Consider the following 24,086-nt stretch of genomic DNA (forward strand, 5'->3'; position numbering starts at 1 on the left):
TGAATGTGATGTTATGAGTTGATTCTGAAAATATTATTGGATAATTATGAATATGCAACTATTTTGCTGGCTTAGTTTAGGAACTGAAAATAGGAAGTGGGCAAGGTATGAGTGGATGATGGTTACACTTTTGACCTAATACGGTCGGCTACTTACTCTCCATATAACGAACCGTGGGGATAGTGTTGCTGGGCTCCATAACGAACCTTGGAGGCAGCGTTTGTCCAAAGCCTGTACTTGCCACTGATTTGTTTAATAGAATAAGGTATGCCAACGTTGTAATGAAAAGGAAATGATTTTGCATAAAATGTTTGTAACGGGCAAAATTAAAGGTTACGAGTTTCCCACTCATTATAGAATTTTATTTGTTTTGTATTTCTTCCCTGAATTTGCAGGTTTAGTGTTGTGAGTTCGGAATTGGAAGTGAAGCAAGATTATGATGTCACCCTAGATTAAGGATTGAGTTTGTATTTTAGATAGTTGGTTCGAGAATAGTTATTTATATTTCGTGGTATATAATATTTTGAGAATTTTAGTGGAGTTATTGGTGTAATTAAGGATATTTTTCCGCTGCGAATTTATTAATTAAGATTTGGATTCTAGTTTATGGTTGTTCAGTGTGTTTAGCTAGCAGCTTGGAAGAGCGTGCTGTTGCATTTCTTCTAATGATCTTCAACTTTGTTTTCGCTCAAACTCGTACTATAACATATCCCTAGTGATCCTTATGCATTTCACCTTCCTTCCAGGTGGTCCTAATCCTCAAGCTTTGCTAATCATACTCCAAATACGTTCTCATTACCTGAAATTCATCAAAAACAAGAAAACATACCGAATATGAGTAGAATAACACAACTTAAGAATATAATGCAATTTTGAACCTAAATATGAATCTAAATGCTCTAAAATGCAACCTAAATGCACCTAAAAACTATATATAAATATGATTTATCAAGTTACTAACCATCTTTTCATGATGTAGATGATCTCTAAGTGAAAATTCGTTCATTGTACGTTCTTAATCTCTACTCCTTTTTATTTTGTACATATTTTCATGATTGACATGCTTTCATCACCCACATAATATTATTGCTTAGAAAATTGTTCTAACTCCTAATAAGATAATTGGACAATTGATTTAAGTATCTAGTAATTTTGATTGCTTAATAACATACCACCAAAAATGTAGTCTTTATGTGTTTAATGAACCAACCTAGACTAATCTTTTTTAGAGTGTTAAAAATATTATTTGGTTGTTTTATTGCAATAAATTTGTCTATGACTCATGTTAAGCAGAGTTAAGCAATTGGCCAATGTGATTCATGATCATGTTCGTACCCTCACCCTTGAACTCAATTTTTAGCTCATGACTATTTATGAAGTTATGACGGAAAATTATAAATTGGATAAGTCTTAAAGTTGTCCCTAAGATTCTCTAATATCCAATTAGGTTTATGAGTTTTTCCTTTAAAAATTTCTTGGCGACTTTCAAGAACTTTTTTTGAAAAAATCCTTTAATGAGGTAGTCAAATACGCTTGTGTATGCAATTTTTGCCTATTATTTGCATGTAAAAACATTGGTATGTATTGCACTTAAAATCGCATCTTAATATATCGTCAAATTGATAAAACCTTCGCCAAATTGACAAATTTGCATGCTGGGGAAAGTGCGCCAAATGCACCTAGGCACGCCTGGCGCACCACTCTTGCGTTGGACGCACAATTTTTGCGTCCCGCGCAATAATGTTGCATGGCACGCAACCTCTGCATCTCATGCTATTGTCAATGTGGCCATTGTATTGGTCAAAATTGTCCTTCATTCGTCTCGACAACTTTAGAACTCGTCAAAAGTGTCCTTCACCGGTCTCTAAAATTGTAGAACTAACCAAAACCACGCCCAAATTGCCAAATAACATGTCAGGGGACATTGCGCAAAATGCGCCGCGCACATTATCATTGTCGGACGCGCAGCCTGTGCATCTCATGTTATTGCCAATTTGCGCGTTGTAATGGCCATTCACATTATTTTTCCGTTTGCATTCATTTAGAGTCATGATCATTCCTAAGTAATTTTGTCGAAAACGAATCTCACTTAATTTTGATAAAAAGTTATTCTTCTTTGTTCTTTTTGAGTCCTATCACCACCGTGTCTTCCTTTCTTCTATCCTTATCTCTGTCCTATCTTTTCATGTCATCTTTTAGGATTTGTTTTAGTGACCATCTTTTTTGTAAAAAAAACACCAATCTAGTTAGGAATTTTGATTCCATTATTAGAAGTACATCTAGCCCAAATGTCTAGGTTCACCCAATTTCACTTCACTTAGAGTTCTTAACCTTGTCAAACTTCATCAACGTTAGGATTCTTAACCACGTCTAAGTTCATTCAAGCACGAATTCTAAGGTTATTAGAGTTCTTACCATCGTAGGAGTTCAGAATCCATAGAAGTTATTCTCGCGTAATAGTAGTCTAAATTCATTAGAATTCTATGCATTTAGGAGGCTAGGTCCACTAGCATCTCACACGATGCATTAGAAGCCGTGCATTTTAGTATGTTTTAGTATTTAAACAATTTAATTCTTGAAGGGTTGACTATTTGAAAGTCAAAAGAATTATTTTAATGATTTAAAGAAGTCAAAATATTAGTTAGTCATACTTTGAAATATATTTGTAAAGTTTAAAACACTTTTTGGGTTGTGAAAAGGATTTTAAATTGGGTAGGAGGAACCCAACCACTCAAATCATCAATCACTAAATATTAGTTTTAGCCCAATCACCTTTTCCTAAGCCCAAAGGGAAATCTATATAAACTCCAAAAATCTCAATTTCCTACATACTTATTTTCTCTCTCCTCCTTTTCCCCCCAAATTTCCGCCCCCCCCCCCCTCTTATTTCTCTCTTTCTTTTGTTTTCCTTCCTCTCCTTCCTTTGGCCTTCCTCTTTCGAACCGACCAATACAACCACCACCGGCTAACCGCCACCATCCGACAGGAATGCCGCCTCCCTTCTTGTCGTGTCTTTCTCCTCTTCTTTGTTTGGTTATTTCTTCCTGCTCAAGTTTTATTTTAATGTAAAACTTATATTTTTAAGGGTTTATTTTAATATGTTTATGTTTAAAATCTATAGTTTGATGATTTAATTATGAATATAAGATTAGATAATTTATGTAATGAAGTAATTAAATTTCAGATTTACTTATTACTCCCTCCGTTTCCTGAAGATCTTCCCTCTTTCCGTTTAAGTGCGTTTCCAAAAGATCTTCCCTCTTTTACTTTATTCCTTATTAGGAAATTTTTTTTCCATTTTTATCCTCTCATGTCCCTATCATATGGTCCACCATTACATTATTAATTCAATTTTACTCCCTTCTCTCTCCTACTTTAACCCCTTTTTATTTGTTTATTTATCTTAACCCCTTTCTCTCTCCCACTTTACCCACTTCATACCCCACACAAATGTATCCTTCTTGGTATCTGTAAGAACAGTAACAAGGAAGATCTTTAGGAAACGGAGGTAGTATGTTTGAATTGGGATTTTAATAAACAAAGCATGTATTTTTAGGGTTTTATGAGTTGGAAAATCATAGTAGTATATTATATTTTATGAAATTTAGTTTTCTTATGATTTCAAGTATTTTTAAGTATCTTTAAAAAGGGTTTTGGTATATATTATGTTGTTGGAAATTTAAAAAGGATGTTGATGATGGAGTTCTTATGATTTAAATATGATTTTTAAAGGAATTTTAACAACTAGTGGAGTAGTACTATACTAGCAGGTTTTAATATTAAGTTTTAAAGATGGGAAAAAGGGTTTTAAACACTTTTAAGAATGGTTTAAAGCATTTTATTATTACTGGAAATTTATAAAGTATTGTGTCGTATTCCATGTTTTGATGATGCCAAATAATTAGGTCTTGTATAGTTTTATTTTGGAAAAATATAAAATCCTATAAATCTTGTCTTGTTAATTTTTATATATCTTGTGGAGAAAGATTAATGAGATTTAATCTAGTCAAGATATCATTTATATATTTTGGTTTTGTTATATGATATGTTTAATGTATCTATTAACTTAGAATCTTTGGGTAAAAGATGATCAAGTTATTAGAGATATTTTCCTACCGTAAATAGTGTGTCGAATAGGTTGAAATGTGTGGCTAAAATTGTAGAACAAACTGCTTGGGGATAGCTAACTACCTCAGTCCACTTGCTGAATGTGCGCCCACTGCAACGACTAGTGGAAGTTGTTAATATTGTTGCTACAAACGTGGAGTAGTGCAGCAAATAGTGGATCATGATGCCCATGATTATGGTTGGATAAGAACGTGGGGCATTACTCTTATAGAAGAAGATAATCACAACAACTACTTAAAGAAGAAGACTTGTTTTGGAGAAAAAATAACTTTCAAGCAGTCAAAGTTTAATTTTTTCTTAGAAAGTTTTCTGTAATTTTATTCTTCTTCTACAATACATATCAGTGTAATATTCATAGTGTTTGGGTGAGTGAAAAAGTTCAGAATTTCCATGTAACCAAGTGAGAGAAAGAAAAGAGAAAAGAGAAGATTTCGAGTGAAGTCAAGAGGGTCATCAGTTCAGGGGGGGGGGGGAACCGAGTGACTGGGAACAAGTTGCTAAAGAAATAGTTAAGGGTCCAATAATAGGTTGTAAAGAGAGTCTTTTGGCCTATTATTAGAAAGAGAAGTATTGAGTTAAAATCCCTTGGGGTCAAGGTTTTTCTTTCAATTGGGTCTAGGAAGTTTTCCTTGTAGGTTAAATCTTGTGTGTAATCTTTAATTTTTTTCATTCTGACTTTCTATTTTGCGAATTACATTCGAAAATTTCCCCTCAACAACAATTCACCTCCTCTTTTAGTTGGTCTAGTGTTCATGCTAGAATAACAATTGGTATCAGAGCTTGGTACCTCCGAATCAGTTAACAATCAACAACTTGTACTTGGCACCATGAACGTTATGGGAGAAAAACTTGATGAAAGGTATTTTACCTAGCGTCCATCCATGTTCAATGGGAAGCATTACCCACAATGGAAGAACTGCATGGAAATTTTCATTAAAGCGGAAAACTACCAAGTTTGGAGGGTATTTGAACTTGGCGATTTCGAAGTTAGAACAAAAAATGAAAAGGGAGAGCCGCTTATTAAACCCCTTGAAGAATTTGATAAAGATAATTTTATTAAAATGGAGATGAATAATTTGGCTAAAAAGCTACTCCATTGTGGCATTGGTCATCATGACCACAACAGAGTCGTGGGTTGCAAGACCGCAAAGAAAAAGTGGAAACTCTTTTAAATTACTCATGCAGAAACAAGCGAGGTGAAAAGATCGAGATAGACATGCTTATGCATAATTATGAATTATTTCAGATGAAACAAAAGGAGCCTGTTCAAGACATGCTCACTCACTTTTCTAACAACATAAACGAACTTGAGTCACTTGGAAACATTATTACTCCAGAGGAACAAGTTCAAAAAGTTATAAGGAGTCTTCTATAGGATGAGAAGTGGATTGCTAAAGTTACAGCTCTATCGGAGACAAAGGATTTCGCCATATATAATGTGGAGCAACTAGTTGGTTCCTTGATGACCCATGAATCACATCTACTAACTCATGAGACTGAACCTGTAAAACCTAAGGCTCTTGCTCTCAAGATATATTAAGAAGAGTCAGAGACAGACGACGAAGAAGCCGCCATGATTGTGCATTTAAGAAGCTTATGAGAAAGTTAAAAATGAGAATTATTTTTTAAGTATGGAATTGGCAGAGTGGAAAGTCTTTGGTTCCTGAAGGAACATCTTTCTACTAGTACCAGAACAGATTTCGAAAGACTAAAAACTAATTACGAAAATGTTCTAAGTGATAATCTGGTACTTAAGAAGGAAATGGATTCCTCTAGGAACAAAGATCCTAATCCAGTAAGTTGGATACAAAAGTATCAAAATAAAGGAAGAGATGGACTCGATTTCAACTACAAGAAGAAAAGAAAAAGAAAAAAATATGTTGATCTATCAAGCAGTAAAATATGTTCTTACTATGGGAATAGTGGGACACATAGTGGCTAACTGTTCCACCAGGGAAGAATGTATTGAGAGAAATACCTACCTTGTTATGCAAGTATGAAAGACTAAGAACGATTCAAGTCCAACAAAGGAACCCAAGCAATACTGGGTTCCTACCACTGACTAGATGCTTTGGATACAGGCTGAAGTGAGAGGGAACAACCTGTGGTTCCTCGCCAGCAGTTGTTCTAAGCATATGCACAAATAAATCAAAGTTTCTCTCATTCTCAGCTTACCATAGAGGAACAACGACCTACAGAGATAACCTTACAGGTATATAGTAGTTGTTGGTAAGATTGGTAATTCTCCGTCATACTCCATAGATAATGTATTTTTGGTCGAGGGCATAAAGCATAGTTTACTTAGCATTTCTCAGTTTTCTGATAAGGGCAATATAGTGAAGTTTACTAACGAGTCATGTGCTGTAAGCAATGAAAGTACAACAACCAAGATCCTTGAAGGGACACGGAAAGGGAACACCTATATGGTTGACCTGAACCTTGTTCCTGGGAACAACCTTACTTGTTTGAGCTTGATCGAAGAAGATCCTCTACTATGGCATAAGCGTTGTGGTCATGCCAACTTGTCTTTATTACACAAACTAAGTGGGAAAGACTTAGTGGTTAGGTCACCTACAATTAAGTCTACGTCCCATGGTGTTTGTGATCCATGTATAAAAGCCAAACAAGTAAGATCCTCTTTTAAATCTAAGAAAATGGTAAGCACACAAAGTCCATTGGATCTTCTTCATATGGACTTATGTGGCCTGTACGTGTCCAAGTAGATCGAGTAAGAAATATGTATTGGTTATTGTTGATGATTTCTCTAGATATACATGGATTATCTTCTTTCATAGTAAGGACGAAACCTTTGATGAGTTCTTACTTTTGCTAAAAAGCTTCAACGAACAAGTGGTTTTAAATTGAAATACTTAAGATCTGACCATGGTAAGTAGTTTGAAAACTCCAAGTTTGATAAATTTTGTAGTAATGAAGGCCTAGATCACAATTTATTTGCTCCAAGAACACCACAATAAAACGAAGTAGTTGAAAGAAAGAATCGAACTGTGAAGGACATGACAAGAACGGTGATTATTGCAAGTAGTATTCCGAAGAGCTTTTGGGCCGAGGCAGTAAACACAACATGCTACATCATTAATCAAGTCATGCTGAGGCCAATAACTTTAGAGACACCTTCTGAACTCCTTAGAGGAAGAAAACCACATATTTCTTACTTTCGTATTTTTGGATGTAAATGTTTTGTTCATAACAATGGAAAGGACAAACTAGGAAAGCTTGATGCTAGAAGCGATGAATAAATATTTTAGGATATGCTTCAAATAGCATGGCATATCGAGTTTATAACCAAAGAACAATGTGCAGAGGAGAGTGTCCATATAATTTTTGATGAAACTAATTCCCTGCAGAGTTATAATGATAACTTTGAAATTGGTTTGACTCGACCTGAAGATTCAAATCATTATGATGAGCAACTAACCCATGCAGGAAAGGAGAAGAAGCATGTTCCTGAACCTGAGAACCCTGTGCCTGATCCTCAGGGGGAACAAGTAGTAGGAGGAACTCAGGAAGAAGAAGGAACTCTTGAACATGAAGAAGATTAAAAAATTCAAATACCTCATGAAGCTCCAAAAGTAACTAGGAGATTTGATCCAAAGCCTTGGAAACACCAAAATTCTCACCCCTTAGAGTTAATTATAAGTGATATTGAAAAGAGAACTCAAATGAGATCCCAAATGAAGAATTTTTGTGTTTTTCATGCTTTTCTATCTATGACATAACCTAAGGATCATATGGAAAAATCAAAAGAGGCAGATTGGATCAATGTTATGCCAAATGGACTGAATGAGTTCCAGAGGAACAAGGTCTGGCACTTGGAGCCCAAGCCAAAGAACCAGAAAGTAATTGGACTTAAATGGGTCTTTGGGAACAAGTTTGATGAGCATTGAACAACTGTAAGAAACAAGGATAGACTTGTAGCCAAAGGGTACAATCAACAAGGTATTGATTTTGATGAAACATTTGCTCATGTTGCTAGGATAAACGCAATTAGAATTTTGATTGCCTTTGCCGCATTTATGGAATTTAAGTTGTACCAAATGTACGTAAAATGTGCATTTTAAAATGGCTTTTTACTACAAGACGTTTATGTGGAACAACCTCCTGGATTCAAAAATCTCCATCTTCCAAATCAGGTCTATAAGCTTGATAAAGCTCTATATGGGTTAAAATAAGCTCCTAGAACTTGGTATGAAATATTATCAAAATTATTACTTTCACATGATTTCATAAGAGGTAAAGTTGATAGAACCCTGTTAGTTTGTTCAAAAGGAACATACATATTAGTAATCCAAATCTATGTTGATGATATAATATTCGGTGCTAGTAATGATTTTCTCTGTAAGGAGTTTGTTGATCTTATAAGTAGTGAATTTGAAATGAGTATGATGGGAGAATTGAACTTCTTTTTGGGCTTGCAAATCAAGCAAACTAGAATAGGAACAATGATCCATCAACAATAGTATGTCAAGAAACTGCTGAAGAAATATGGACTAGAACAATCTAAAACCAACCACACTCTTAGAGGAACAAGAACAAGGTAGGACGAAGACATAAATGATGAGTGCGTAAACGAGAAGTAGTATAGAGGTATGATAGGTTCTTTACTCTACTTAGCTGCAGTTAGACTAGATATTGCTTTTAGCGTTGCTTTATGTGCTAGATTCCAATCAAATCCCAAAGAATCTCCCTTAACCGCGGTTAAGAGAATTCTTAGGTATTTGAAAGGAAGTGATGACTTATGTTTGTTCTACGCTCGAAGTGATGTGTTTGATCTAGTTCTAGAGATTATGTTGGGGACTTGGTTAATCACGAAAGCACATTAGGTATTATTTAGTACCTATGAACAAGCTTGGTCTCATTGAGCTCAAAGAAGCAAAATATTGTTGCCTTATCCAATGTAGATACAGATTATGTGGTTAATGCTGCATGTTGTTCCCAAATTCTATGGATCAAGCAACAAGTACGAGATTTTGGCATAAAATTTAAGTGTGTTCATATCTACTGTGATAATACTAGTGCAATATGTATCTCCAAGGATCCAATACACCATTCTAGGGTCAAGCACATACACATTAAAGCATCATTTTCTTAAGGAAAATTCTCCTCGAATTTCACAGCTCTCTTCTGCTCATCAAGAACTAACCCCTTGGCAAAACTAGCCAACTCCTGAAATTTCACATATAACTCATGAACGGTCATATCCATGCATGATGTCATTAAAATTTGTCCTCTTCCTCATATGGGGTGAAAAGAACTCCTCATAGTTCACCTTCTTAAACTCGGTCCAACCAAACTCTTTCTCTTCCATGAGCTCTTCTCCTTCCTCATCCACAATCACCTTAGTAGTCAAATCAAACTTGTTCTGAGTCCACTAAATATCAGCATCCTCAACCAGATCGTAGGCAGCAACATCAAAGGGGGACGCGGTGGAGGTTCGTCTCTGGGAAGGAGATTCAGAGGTGGTGCAAGAGTTAAAGTTTGGTTTCAGTGAGGGATTCTTGTGTTTTTTCTTTTTCTTTTTTTTTGTTTTCTCTCTCTAGGGGTCTCTAGCATCTTTTGGAGCAGTTTTAGAAGTAGTCTTCTATATCACAACAAGAAGAATGTATATGTATCATAGTGTATTATGTTAAAAAAATTGAATTAAAAAATTAAAATATTTCAAGAAAACCAGTATTTGGAAACAATCTCTTATTTCACAATAACTTTTTTAATTAGTTAAATAGTTAAACTTAAAAGACTAGTTTTAGATAATCAATGTTTTCCTATATTTAAGAGATGGGTTAGTAACCTCAACCGGTCTCCTATAGGTAGTCTCTTTGGCCATTTTTGTAATAGTGACCCTCATCTTTCAGGGACTTGAAAAGTGGTAAAATTTTTGTCAAACTCACTAATCCAGTTCTCCATCTTGGTAGGGTCACCCTTACCATCAAAGAAGAAGGTTTCTTCTGATCAATTGCTTTAGATATCACAACAGTCTTGGAGCTAACATTGCTAGAAATAGGAGTAACAGGAGTATTAAGGGTAACAACTTAAACCTTAGCAAGTTTCTCCATAACATCAGTACTAGTTAAGGCTCAAGTGGATTGAGCTATCTCGCGCATCATACCATTCGAATTTGAGCTTCCAGCATGCGCGTGTCTATGCATCATCTTAAAAGCACAATAGAAACAAAGATAAACCAAAAATAATTCACTCTCACTAGATAATTCTTAAATAAAAAGGAGAGAAAGAAAAAAAAATATATGAGCACTCAAATACTTCACAATCTTATCACTTTCTAAACTCTAATAAATTAAGCAATAAAATGAAAAGAGAAGTATATAACATCAACACATAACAATATAATTCCATGTTTCCCCATATCACATCCTCGCAACGGATTTTCAATTTTAATAAATTTATTTACCTATTCTTGTTTAAGGTCATCTTAAAGAAGTCATAGTAACCTAAAGCTCTGATACCAACTCTGACAACTCTGAATTTTCTATACTTCTAAAAACATTTTATAATAAATAAACTCGAAAATTTCAAAGGTGCTACGCCGCAATAACTAATAATTATAACTGGAAGGCTAATGTTTCTAACTAAAAATAATAAACATAAGTTTTAAATAATTATTACAGACCAACTAATAGAATGTAAATCACTATGACAAACCAATATAAGTTATAAAGTCAAATAAATAATTATGGAGGTCTTACTAATGTTTATTAAGTTTAAGGAGATCCAACACACTCCATAACCCAACCACAAGCTACAATCTTCAAGTCACAACACATTAAACACTGTAATATCAGCCAAAAGCTGAGCAAGATTTAATACTATAATAAAACAAAACTATTAACCCTAAACCCTTTTAGCCTAATTAATCCTAAATCCTATCCTAATCTGCCCTCTAACCCTAATTGACCCTAAACCTACCCTAACCACCCACCCACCACCCCAGCCGCAGCCCCCTCCCCTTTCCCCGACAACCCCACCTCCTTCCCTTTCCCCGGCAACCCCACCAACACTAATCTGCCCTTTAACACCAACGAATGCCGACACACCAGCCACCACACCCTTGACCCTCGAACTCAGGTGCAAGGGAGGGGGAAGGAGGGTTGTGGGACTGCAGAGGAAGGGGAATGGGAGGGGGTTGCGGGATTGTGGGAAAGGGGAAAGGGAGGGGGGACTGCGAGGGATGGTGGGTCACAAGTGTGCGACTGCAGGTGGGGAGGAGGGACATAGGTGCGCGACTGCAGGGGTAGGGTGGGGTCCGAAAATCCGATGGGGCTGGGGTAGGGTTGGTTGCGAAAATTCGGTGGGGGTGGGGTAGGGTAGGGTGCGAGAATCCGGTAGGGGTGGGGTAGGGTGGGGTGCGAAAATTTTGTGGGGGTGGGGGGCGGGGGAGGGGGCTGTGAGGTTGCGGGGGTGGGAGTAGGGGTGGGGGTGGTGTGTTGGCGAGGTTGCGACTGGGGGTGGGGGTGGGCTGGTGGGGCTGGGGTTGTTGGGGGTGGTGGGCTGGGGGTGGGCATTTAGGATTAGTTAGGTTTATAGGTTTTTTTTTAGTGTTTTTAGGGTTATTTAGGATTTAGGGTAGTTGATTAGGATTAGGAGAGGATTATGGCCTAATGACTAACGGAAGTCTAACACCGTTAGTCAAAAGGGTAATTTGATGTATTTTTCGAAAAAAGTGAGGGGTATATGATGAATTTGGAAACTTGAAAGGGTATAAGGTGCAAAAAAATTTATCAGGATATATGGTGAAAAAACCGTTAATAAAATCATGCCCCACTAAAGTTTACATTGTTAATTTAGGTTGAGGTTCGTTTTGAGAAGTTACCACCAGAGTTGGAACTGTCCCAAATTAATCTAAAATCAAACCTTCTAAAACAGACCAATTATAGTTCATACTAATAGTATATTCACTGGTACTAATATCACTTATTAATAATAAAAAAATTCCATTGTAAAGCATGGAATTTAGAAGTATTATAACTAAAAACAAAGATTAAGATGATATATTCCATGCAAGGTGAGCTGGCCGTCCAATTGGACTCAAACACTAATCAAATTGTATCAATGAATATACTTCCTCCATTTAGAAATAGTTGCACCATTTCATGTTTTCATGCATGCTTGTCGATGTGTGTTTTCAACCATTCATATTTTTGATTATCAATAAGTAAACATTATAAAAGTTGATATTAAGAAAATATATGTTGAGATGCATCTAACAAGATTTCACATAACTATATTTCTTCTACAATATAAATCAACAAAGACAATCAAAATATAACATGTAACTAGTAAATATTATGCAAACGATATAACTATTTTTAAAGGTAATTAGGTAAACCAAAAGACTGTTTCAAGCCAAATCGAATTTCCCTTATATACTCTCTCACACCAACCCTCCAACCAAAGAAAGACCCAATTGAGCTAGAAATCTACTTGTCCCAACTCCCATATTAATTCAATTGATCTCCATCCAATTGGAGGTTTTGAAAAAGAGAAAAAAGAGTTATTGCTGAAAAAGTGGAGGGCGGTAAAAAGAGTGAAACAGGTAAAAGAAAAAAGAAGACAAAAAGGTCTCTTAAGTTGGGTTAGTCCTTTCTCATTTGGTAGTTGAAAATGGATATGCTGATGATGCATAGGTTTCAACATCATCAGCTGCTCTGTTTGAGTTTGTGTTTTTGTTTTTGTTTCGCTGTCTATGACTCGTCAAGCACAAGAAGCTGCCCCACGTTCGGTTTCCGTCTTGATGGTATCATCTCTTCTTAATTCTCATCAACCTTTCTTCATCTTCTTCTTCACTTATTACTTATTATTCTCTTCTCTTTGAGATCTGCAAGCTTCTTGTTATTATCTTTATTTCACTGTTCAACTCACGTGTTCTTCTACTTGCCCAAAATATTTTAAACCCATAACTTTGATCTTTCTTATATTACCTTTTCAATAATTCTTCATTTCATTTCACCTATTCGCAGCTTCTCTAATCTGCCCACTTCTGTTTCTTACAAGGTCCATTTCTCTTCTTTTTTTTTTTTTTTTTTTTTTTTTGCTGTAACGACTTCATTATCTTGAGTTTTATTTCAGTCTTATATTTCTTATTTCCCTGTTATTAGAAGGCTATATTTTTTTTTGGTGCTAAATTACTAGAAAATTACAATTTGGAGTTCAATTTTTTTTTATGCAATTTGGGTTTTATGTAATTTTCTAGTGGGTAATGGGTATGATTCATTTTATGTCTGTTACCTTTTTTATGCTAATATTTTTTATCCTGCGAGTTTTACCAATAGTAGTCAACTAGTCACTGTGCTACTACAATCCTTTTTGTTGTTTGTGATGGGGGATAGTTAAATCATGTGAGCTTGACAAAGAGGGTAGAGATAGAAAATAATAATAATAATAATAAAAGACAGAAAACGGCACCTCACACTTAATTTTGTTGTCATGTTTGTGTAATCACCTATTTCTGGGGGTATGTTTTTTTAATTGGTGTAGAGAGAGCCACAGGGGCTAATGATGTAGACGGGATTTCGTCCTAGGTCCTTGGGATATGGGTGAATGTAAATATGATCTGCCATTTTTGGCACTGTAAATATTATTGGCATAATAATAGTAATCCTGTGATTTTAATGATGGTATGGAGTAGGGTCAGAAGAGACCTGACACAAACAGTTGAAGGAAAAAGACAAAGAAACTTCAATTTTGTTAGCTTCAAGTGGCAAATATGGTTGAGAACATGAAATTAATCTTATAAGCACGTTGATAATAGATTTATAGACTTTTACAGAGGAACTAAATTTACCAGTCTCTTGGAACTTATTGTACAGGCCTGATCTTGGATAAAATTTGGGTGTGAGTGTCAGACATATTGGTACTTTTAATTTAGAGAGTCAGCCTGTTTCGGGCTGGTTGGAGATGCTAAGATGGCAAAAAAGGGAAAAATTGCGCTCTATCGAGAGAGATTGGATGAGACGCTAGCCTCTGATGATCTTACTGATGAGAATAACCTGAAGATTCTTGTCAAAGATCATATCTTACGGTCATCATTGGACAATATGTCCACAGGTGGGTGTTCTTTAGCTTTTATGCTAAGCTGCTATCTAGTGGTTCATTTTGTGTTGTATTTAGCTATTTTCTATGACACTGTATCATCTTGCAGATTATATTGATAATATTACAGAAAAAAGGGCCCCGGAAGTGTCGAATTTTCTTGAGATGCTGAGAAGTGCATCTGAAAATTACAATGCTTTATCACAAGAGACTCATCATACAAGTTGGAAAGTAAGCAATTAATCTGCAGCTTAGCTATTAAGGGAAACATGTGAATGAATCTATACCAATAGTGTTAAACAAAAAAAACCTAACATACTACCCTGCCTAACGCTAATGTTTAATCAACAAAACCTCATTTGGCCTCTACTGCTTCCTCTTTCAAAACAAGAAATTCCCAATAAGGCGGGGTAGGTGAGGAGGGAGGGCTATATGTGCACAACCTTATCCTTGCAGAATATGTTACTGGAGTTCGGGTATTCATGTTGGACACCAGTACATGTCCAACAGTCCAAGTGTGCAACTCTGTTCCTTCATTAGTCCATGATTTTGGCCCAATTTGAAGTGTCAAAGTGTCCGTACCCATGTCGAAGTGTCGATGGTCCAATGCGGCCTGCGGGTACTTGGAGTAAAATGAGGAGTTTGAGTAACATAGCTTGCAAATAAATAAAGACTAATTTTTGCTAGATTCTTGATTCATAATATGTTGACTGCGTACAGCATCGTTTGAACTAAGGGGGGCTGAAGTACCAGTTTGATTCAGTCTTTTGTAACTTAATGCACAGGCCATTTTGTTCTCTTTTCTTCTTTCTCCCAAATAAAAAAATACTTTATTTATCAAAGATATAGTGTATGTTGAACTGCTTGCATTGTTTAAGCAATTATTTTCATAGGAAGTTTCTTATGGGATGTCATTCTTGATCTAGAGTTAGAGGTGTGGTTAACACTTAACACTATTAGCTGATGTGGTAGAGTTTGGTGCCTTCATTGTGCCCTTTAATTCAGAAAAGAGCTATGTAGCCGTGGCTGTGAGGAAAGGTTTGTCATGTCTATGTCTAACTACCCTTCGTTCCAATGTTCCAGAAGAAAATTCTAATTAAGAAAGTGTGAATGACATATCCTTACAGAATATACCACTCAAGAACTCTAGTTGGGCCCAATGGTGGGCTGGCTCTTCTATTTGTTCACAGATACTTTTTTGTTTTCTCAATCCTGTTTAGTCTTTCCTTTATGCTTTGGGATCTTAGCAACATTGCTTTTCATGTTTATGTGTCGAAGCTGTTTGATTTCATTTTATAGATTCCATGAAACAAAGTAGCAGTCCCAGCTTGCTTAATTGCAATAAATAATGGGCTGACTTTCTGCTTGACGGTAATGCTTTACTCTAAGCTGTTCAAGGGAGTTTTTGTCCGAGTTCAATATCGTTTGATCTATAAGGGGCTCTCGTTCACTTAAGAGTTCCATTCAATGCAGCTGAAGTTAGTTGTATGTCTTTAACAGTTGAAACAGGATACTGAAGATTTCCGTGTCATGTATCGGGAAGGACCTGTAGGTTCTCCATTTCATTCACTACTTGTAGAAGGTTATATAGATGCTCCTCTAGATGTTTGTAAGTCAACCTAACATAGTTACTTTTAATTTATGTAGCTTCTTTCCTTTACGCCATGTGGTAATTGAAGAGACAAGTCTTTGAGATGATGAAGTTATGCTTTTTGTAGGTTTGTGTGTTTCATGGGAATCATCCCTCTATCCACGATGGTAACTGTTATTCTCTTCATCATCTTGTGAAATTAAAAAATTTCTGTTGTTTAATACTTTTACTGTTTCTCTCTGCTTATTCTACTAGGTTTCCTGAAACATTAATTCCAACTTTCAAAGTTGCAGAAGCCAAGTGTTTGCAGAAGGTCAGGATTGGTGAAGATATATCTTTAGTGAGGTTTGTGATAACGTTGCTTAACATAAGCTTTCCCAGTTTATTTCCAACAGAGTTTTGTTACTGGGTGCTGACTGCTGAGTGCTGACTGTTCTTTTACTCTTTGGAAGAAAGGGTGAAGCTTTCGTGGCCATTATCCAGTAGAGAGGCTCTTCTCCACTATTTTGAGTTTGAGTACCTTAAAGGTGATCTTGTCGTCGTGCTGCTGAACTCGGTAATTGTTTTCTGTACTCTAAACATTCGGATTTTCTCAATTATAACTTCTCTAACATTGTGTATGGTTCACTTTAGATTCCTAACGCGGATAACATTCAATTGGAAACTCATGGCTTCACCAATGAGGGAATACCGAATGCTGATAATACTGTAAGAATTGATTTAGTGGGAGGTTTTGCTTTGCAAAAGGTGACAGAAAACAGGAGTTATTTTAGGTACATTGTTGTTACTAGTTAATTTTACACTTGATCAGGCAACTGAGTTCTTAGTTGTTATGTCCTGAAAAGTTCGTACCAAGATCTAATAAAAAAAATTGATTCTTCTAGGTAATATTATTATGATAGTAGATCTGTTGCTGAGATTGGAGTTAGATGTCATTTTTTGTATTCCGAAGTCAAATTTATGCAAATTTTAATGTCCAATCAGCAAGTCTTTTATGTAAGGTGAATTGGCTGTTTAGACTCCTCTTTTGTCATTGCGCATATATCAGAATAGGAGCAGATACTCAGATTCAAGACTTCTTCCTCACCTACACTAAACACTGATCATCTGCCAAGCTTGTATCACTGAGACAGATTCCCTCCTCTGAATCTCAGGAGGAGCTATAGTTGTAATATATCAATCTGTCCTTGTCCTCGATATTTTATTTTATTTTGAGAAACTTGTCCTCAATATTCTTGGTCAACATTATTACTGCCAATTAGCGCTTTATAGCCTGATATTGGTGGAAAATAGGTCCGTCTGAAGCTCGAGTCCTCATGGATTGGTCATTCTTCCCTCTTTCTGACTTGAGGATCCAGGTCAATTTTTGTAGCATAGAAATTTCAAATGTAGAGATGATCCCTTTGCTAGTCAACAAGTAGTACGGTAGAAAACTATAGTGTACAGTTTTAGGTTCGGATTTTTATTACTAGAAGAGAGATGGATAGAAAACAAAAGCGATTATGGCTATCGAGAGGTTTTGGAGGAAGAGAAGGCAAAGGTTAGTTATCTGAAGAAGTATTTGCTTAATTTCCTTGGAAGATGTTCTGAAATTGGGAAATGTGAGCTCATGAATTTCCATGTAATAGAGAGGTCAACAATTTCTCGGATGTTCACCACAACCAAAATTGACTGGATTGATGGCACATATGTCTTGACTGAAGTACTCTAACTGTAATTTTAACCTGATCACTTCATCTTCGACTCTAATTATTTTTCTTGCTATTTGCAGGACAATAGGCAACTTGGACATCAAACTTGACTTTGTTCCTCCATCACTTATTAATTTCATATCAAGACAATTGATAGGTAGCGGTTTCAGGTTCTATAAGAAGGTAACAATTTCTACTCAGTTTGCACTCTGATTTTTTGGGATGGTCAATCTAGCTTAGATGCAAACTAGTAGAGCTTGGGGGATAGCCTGAGATTCACCATCAGTCATTTAGTGTGTTTAATGGGTGCGGATGTTATGCTGTGGTGGGGAACTTCACATAGATGCTAACAATAGTAGAACTGATGTCATGAATAATATACATATCTGATACTGAGAGAGTGACTTAACATTTCGAGATATCTTATCGGCAGAGAAACTCTTACCTGAATTATCCTTACAGTTTGGTAGAAAGAATTTGGAAGGAAAGGAAAGGAAGTGGAAGGAAATTTGTTACTATCCAATGTTTGGTTCGTTAAAAAAAATTAAGTGAAAGGAAATGGGAGGAATTTCACTTTCCTTTCCTCCCAAAAGTGAGGGAATTTGGGAGGAAAGATTTTTTTTTTTTTTCTTTCTCTTCCATTCTTTTCTTTTCTCTTCCTTTCCCTTCCTTTCTCTTCTTTTCCTTTCCTTTACTAAAAATGAACCAAACACACTGTTAGTTACTGTTTCTCCAAATGGCTATCATTAGTTGAACAGTTACAGAAATTACAAAAAGTACAAGGTAAATTGAACATTTAGGGCAAACCTCCAACACGATTGACGAGCATTTACAAAAAAAACATGTGCCATAAATTTTACTATAAAAAAGGAACCTTGGACCACAGTTAACGTTTGAATCTGCCTTTTTGAGAGTTGCTTATGGATGCTATCTTACCTACAACATTGCTGACATCTGATGTTATGCAGACAGTTGCTTCTGTATCTAACGGAGACGAAGATTTTTCCAAGGCATTGAGTGACCCCCTTTACAGTCGATTACGCCAATCTGTATACTCACACAATGAATTGGAAAAGAACCTTAGAACACAAATCATACATGACCACATAGGTATGGACGATAGGGAGCAGAAAACAGCTAAGCAAAGTACATCTAAAAAGGAAGATGTGAAGGTTCTTGGAAATGAAGATAACAGATCTTCAGAGGAGCGCAAACCAACTAGTAACGAGATTGAGGAAGAAGAAATCAATGAACGCAATGGACTTGATAGCAGATGCAAACCAGCTAGTGAGATTGAGGAGGAAGAGATGAAAGGGAGCGAACATAGAAAAGGGAACAGCAAAAAAGATGCAAAGGAAAGCGATGGTTCAACTGATCAACCACGATTAGTAAACTTCCAAAATAATGTTCCAATAAGTCCCCAGGTGGAGAGAGCTTTAGGTAATTTAGATAAAATGATCAGTGTTGTAAAAGCGAAAAGACTCAAAGTCCAGAACTGCAATCAATTTGGCCCTGAGATAGGAGGAGGTTTAGCTATATCCTCAACCATGGGTAAAGATGTGAAATGGGTAGATAAGCAGGGTACTGTGATGGAAGAAATTGTTAAAGCTACTGCAAATGTATCTGGGAATCGCTTCAGCACTAATGGTTTGAGGTAAATTACTGAACCTTATAGATGTATTGTATTCTCTATTACTGAACCAAATTACTCTTTATTACTCTATTTGGGATGATATGAAATAAAAATGTTTTCCGTGGGACCACACAGAGTCCTTCATTTACTAGAATACTCCAAAAATTACCGAGAAAATGAACTGATTCACGATGTGCACTTTCGCATAACATTTGCAGAGCTTCTTTTCAAGAATATATCTCCGTTGCGTGCTTAATGTGTGACTTTCCTGCCTGCAATACCAAACTTATATTTGATTGAATGATTATATATGTATGCCTATGATGATTTTAAAATATGCCTTTCTTTACTTTCAGGTCTGAAAATTCAGATCTTCATGCCCAGGAAGCAAATTCTCATATGATATCCCCCGACAAAAATCCGGAAATTGCAAGAAGTGCAGCAATATCAGGAAACAGTCCTGGTGTAGCTAGTCCAAATTTTGACTGTCCAATGAGCCTCGAAGTTAACGGCATTCATGAGAACAAGAAGAAGACTGGGCAGTCGAAAAAGTGGAGGCTATGTTGCTTTCACCTTGTTTCGGGGAGGTTGGTTTCATGACGATGAAAGGACAACACCAATGGTGGTGTTCCTTATATCTAACAAAGAAGTAACTTATTGTTAAGTTAGACTAATAATCAGCTGAGAATTGCACAACAACTTTGTTCGAGATTATACCCTGTACACTAGAGCGCCACTTTTAGATGATATAGTTGATGTATCATATTTTCAGACCGATACAGAAAAATAATCATAGGATTTGTTTCCTTTTTTTTTCTCATTTTGAAAAATTTTGTTTGTAAGGATGTAATTTGGCTTTTGCTTGTATGTTTACTGTAGAATATTAGAGGGCATGTCCTGTATTATTGCCATTTTTTCAGATTTTTGCTTTTTGAGATTGGAAAGTTATATTGCCCGCAAGGGGAGAGCATGTACTAACATTGCAGATTGATGCATTTTTTCTGTTGTAACATTTTGAGTTTTATGTTTGCTGATACATGACTTTATTACTCATAATTTAAGTTAGTAATAATTGTAACAAGTTTACTCTTAATGTATACATTGAAATAAATTTAACATCTTATACATTGAAATTATTTCTATATGTTAATGCAAAACTTAAAATGGTGTCACTCAAAGTAACTTAGGGCCTGTTCTCTTCGGCAAAAAACAGCTGAACTGAACTGAACTGAACTGAATTGAACTGAACTGAATTGAACTGAACTGAACTGATCTGAACTGAACTGAACTGAACTGAACTGAATTGAACTGAACTGAACTGAAATGAATAGTGATATGTGAGAGTAAAAGTATTGTCAAGAGCTGAACTGAACTGAACTGAACTGAACTGGTCTGAACTGATCTGAACTGAATTGAACTGAACTGAACTGAATTGAACTGAACTGAACTGAACTGAACTGAACTGAACTGAAAATAAGCTGGGGAGAACAGGCCCTTATTATAACTAATGGTTTGCCCGTGCACGGTTTGGAGTAGCTAGATTGGCACAATGTCGATCAACTAGCCTACAATATTTCTTGTTATCATAAAGATTGTCGACATGGGAAGCACATTCTTTTTCTAAGAGTAATTAACCTCAATTTTTTCATCTAGTAATATATATTGTTACTTTTAGTTTCAACTAAGGAAATTTCATTTCCCCTCACATTTTTCACTCCATATAGCCATATTGCCCCCATGTTATTACTCGTTTTTGTTAGTGAATCTTCTTTAAACTATCAAGATGAAAACTTATTATATTTAGAAAAAACTTTAGTCCCTATATAAAATACCAAATTTTAAATAAATAGCATTTTCAAATGTCCTATATATAAAATACCAAATTTTGAATAAATAGCATTTTCAAATGAAACATGTCAAACAAGATCCACGCAAGTACACATGTTAGACAAAAATGCTTTGACAAAGCTAAATTTTTTATGTTTGAACATATCAATTTCACTCGAGAACATGATTCATATGCATAGAGGAAGATGCGTGCGTTACTCCAAAATGTCATATTGGTTACAATTAAATGCCTCTATAATCTTTTGTTTGAACCACATGTTTAATAAATTGTTGGAGAGGATAATTTCAATGTACATTTAGTGACCACTCATAAGAGACCACTTTGATGACATAAGTGATTATTTAGCAAAAAACACCTAATTTCTTAAACAAGATGTCTCTTATATTATGATAAAAAGACCTCCTTTTTAGACATGTGGTCTTTTTGCACATCCTTAAAATCACAAATATTAAAGAAACCACTTATTTTTGTTAAGTGGTTATTTTGATTTTATATCCTTTTAGATAAAATATGGATTTTTAAAATATATATTAGCGGGTATGGTGATGAATTGTAAATTAAAGAGGAAGAAAAGGCGCCTGAATTTTTTAAACAAGGAAGTGAGGAATAAACTTATTCCAGTTTTAAAAAACCTTATGCCCATTTTCATGCTTCAAATTCGAACAAATAGTTTCTATTGATTGTTTAAGGACAGAAAAGACTTCTTGTTTACACTTTGATAGATAAGGTATGTGAATACAAGTACAAGCACAATATCTAATAAATAAAATGCACAACAATTTATGTCATGTAGACTGGTGTTCCTATCAGCAGCCCGTTGATTGACACAAGTGATCCCAAGCTGATTAATCCCACCAAATGGATTTCAAAATTCAACTTAGAATTTGTCTCCTTGAGAGTGAAGTTACAGGGTCTACTTGTATCACGAGGTGTTTAGCGCTAAGTCATTATTAATGGTTTCCAAATCGAGAGTTTCCTGCAGTATAATTGTATATCTTTATGATATTCGTAGACAACTCTACCAATATTTATAAGTTTTATAAATTGTCTTGATAACATGGCTTTGTACAAACACCCTACTAAATTAGTCTAAAATAACTATTGCTATTATGACCGAGCAATCTTTGTAAGCATTAGTATTTGCATAGTGAAGTATCAAAAAAGGAAGGCAAATACAGAAATGGGGAGCAAAACACTATGGTGTTGATTTGTATTAGACTTAGCACCGAGTTATTTATCCCTAACTGTATATTTTTTTAAGCATGAACATGATAGCAATAAAATCTATTTGATTGTTATAGATAGGTATATACGGAGGAAAACTAATTTGGGCATACAAATATGCTTCTTTTTTTTAATCAACTAATTGCAAGAATGTTATATAAATAAATAAAAAGGACCGCAAAAGTTCAAAAAATTCAACATCCAAATGAAGCAAAGAAATGAAGGCAAAAAGAAAAAGATAAAGATTACTTAGAGAATGGTCATTTCCTCTTTCTTTCCCGTTTTCCTCTTTCTCTTGTTAGAAAAAAAGGAGATGAAGGTATTGAATGACCGAACTCGATGATTCCAAAAACCACATTCATGGTGGTCAAATTAGACCACTAAACACCATATCCTCAACTCTCAAGTACCTATAATACAAAACAATATTAATGTTATAATTCAGATTTTTCAATTTCTTAATAGGGGATTATTTGATGCGCTGTAAATTTGGTAGACACAACAACAACAAAGGACACGCCCAAATTACAAACAAGAATAGCATAAACTGGTTCAGAGATAGACTTTTTGTAATTATATTTAGCATGTCATTTGTATCTTTAAAATTAAGCATCACTCTTATTGTACTCCCTTTGATCCAAAAACAGGATCACCTTAGTTTATAAAATAAAATATAAATCACACTACAATGGCATGCAAAACTAATGACACTAAAATATCAAGAACTAAATTAGGTTAAACAGACATATGAATAAATAGATAGACTAAAAATGATAAATAATAATAAAAAAAAGAGTACCAAGTGAGGAACACTTGTTGGCCACTTCAAAGTACCAATGAAATTTTGACCAGAAATATAAGCAACTGGCTAGTATATACTACCTCTGTTTTTATTTAGTTGCAACGTTTTGACTTTCACGCTTGCCAATGTACAATTTCAAATCGTTTTATCTCTAATTATATGTAAGTAAAAATTATGAAAATTTGATATTATGAAAGCTTACATCGAAACGAATCAAACAAGACCCCACATGACTATATTTTGTTTAACATATAAATCAATAAATGTGGTCAAATAAGAGAACATGAATAGTACAATTTGTCAAACGTTGCAACTAAAAAAGAACGGAGGTAATATGTAAGTTGATTTATAGTCCTTCATCCTCTAAAGTTCTAGATAATTATTAGACTGCAAAATCATTACTACGATCAATGATCATCTTAGGGTCCTTCACACTCTTTTTGGCTAATGGTATAATTAATTATAGTCAATATGCGAAATATAGAATTCTATTTTCTATAAACTTAATAGTGGCCTAATTGTAAAAATCAATGCAATGATTGATTCCTGCAGGGTTCTATTGACACAATATACATTTTTTAATATCAATATCCCTAAAAATATGTTCTGTATTTGATAAGTATATGTTCTATTTAAGTAGTTGAATTCTAGTAATGTTCCACTTCAATAATAAAATGTTTATTTTCGTAATTGGATTCTAGTAATGTTCCACTCAACAATAAAATGTTCTTTTTCGTAAATCAATTCTTGTAATGTTCCATTTCAACAGTAAAATGTTCGTTTTCGCAAGTGGATTTTTGTAATGTTCCACTTCAACAATTATATGGTCGTTTTTCGTATTCGTAAATATTCTATATTGTATTGTGCGAGCACACTTCTCATTATGTTCCTGAGTAGAGGTGTCAATTCAGTTCAACAGTTTAGTTATGGCTATATCCAAACAGTTCAGTTCATAACAGTTAAAACTATTAACAGTTCAGTAACAAACTTTTCAGTTTAGTTTAATTCAGTTACAGTTCAGTTGTAATTTATACCAATTTTATCCGAACTATTAAACCAACGGTTGAATCCATAGCAGTTAAAACACGTTGCAGTTATTTCCAGTT

At 35.1% G+C, this 24,086-nt stretch overlaps 1 protein-coding gene across 5 annotated transcripts; it reads left to right on the forward strand.

Moving 5' to 3' along the window:
* The first annotated feature begins 12,727 nt into the window (after positions 1–12,727).
* Positions 12,728–20,141, forward strand: LOC104893183 (uncharacterized). Of its 5 annotated transcripts, XM_010679266.4 has the most exons (12): positions 12,729–12,895; positions 13,119–13,152; positions 13,968–14,205; positions 14,300–14,421; positions 15,691–15,799; positions 15,909–15,948; positions 16,037–16,126; positions 16,238–16,337; positions 16,415–16,554; positions 17,553–17,655; positions 18,441–19,126; positions 19,462–20,141. In XM_010679266.4, the coding sequence occupies exons 3-12, from the start codon at positions 14,064–14,066 to the stop codon at positions 19,703–19,705; spliced, it is 1,776 nt and encodes a 591-aa protein (XP_010677568.1). In that variant the 5' UTR covers positions 12,729–12,895; positions 13,119–13,152; positions 13,968–14,063; the 3' UTR covers positions 19,706–20,141. The 5 variants fall into 5 exon arrangements, with proteins under 5 accessions (XP_010677569.1, XP_010677568.1, XP_057251053.1 ...); XM_010679267.4 differs by lacking the exon at positions 13,119–13,152 and having other exon boundaries at positions 12,728–12,895; XM_057395070.1 differs by lacking the exon at positions 12,729–12,895 and having other exon boundaries at positions 12,905–13,152.
* Positions 20,142–24,086: the final 3,945 nt, after the last annotated feature.

The sequence above is a fragment of the Beta vulgaris genome, chromosome 5 (genome assembly GCF_026745355.1).
Source record: "Beta vulgaris subsp. vulgaris cultivar EL10 chromosome 5, EL10.2, whole genome shotgun sequence".
NCBI classification, from domain to species: domain Eukaryota; kingdom Viridiplantae; phylum Streptophyta; class Magnoliopsida; order Caryophyllales; family Amaranthaceae; genus Beta; species Beta vulgaris.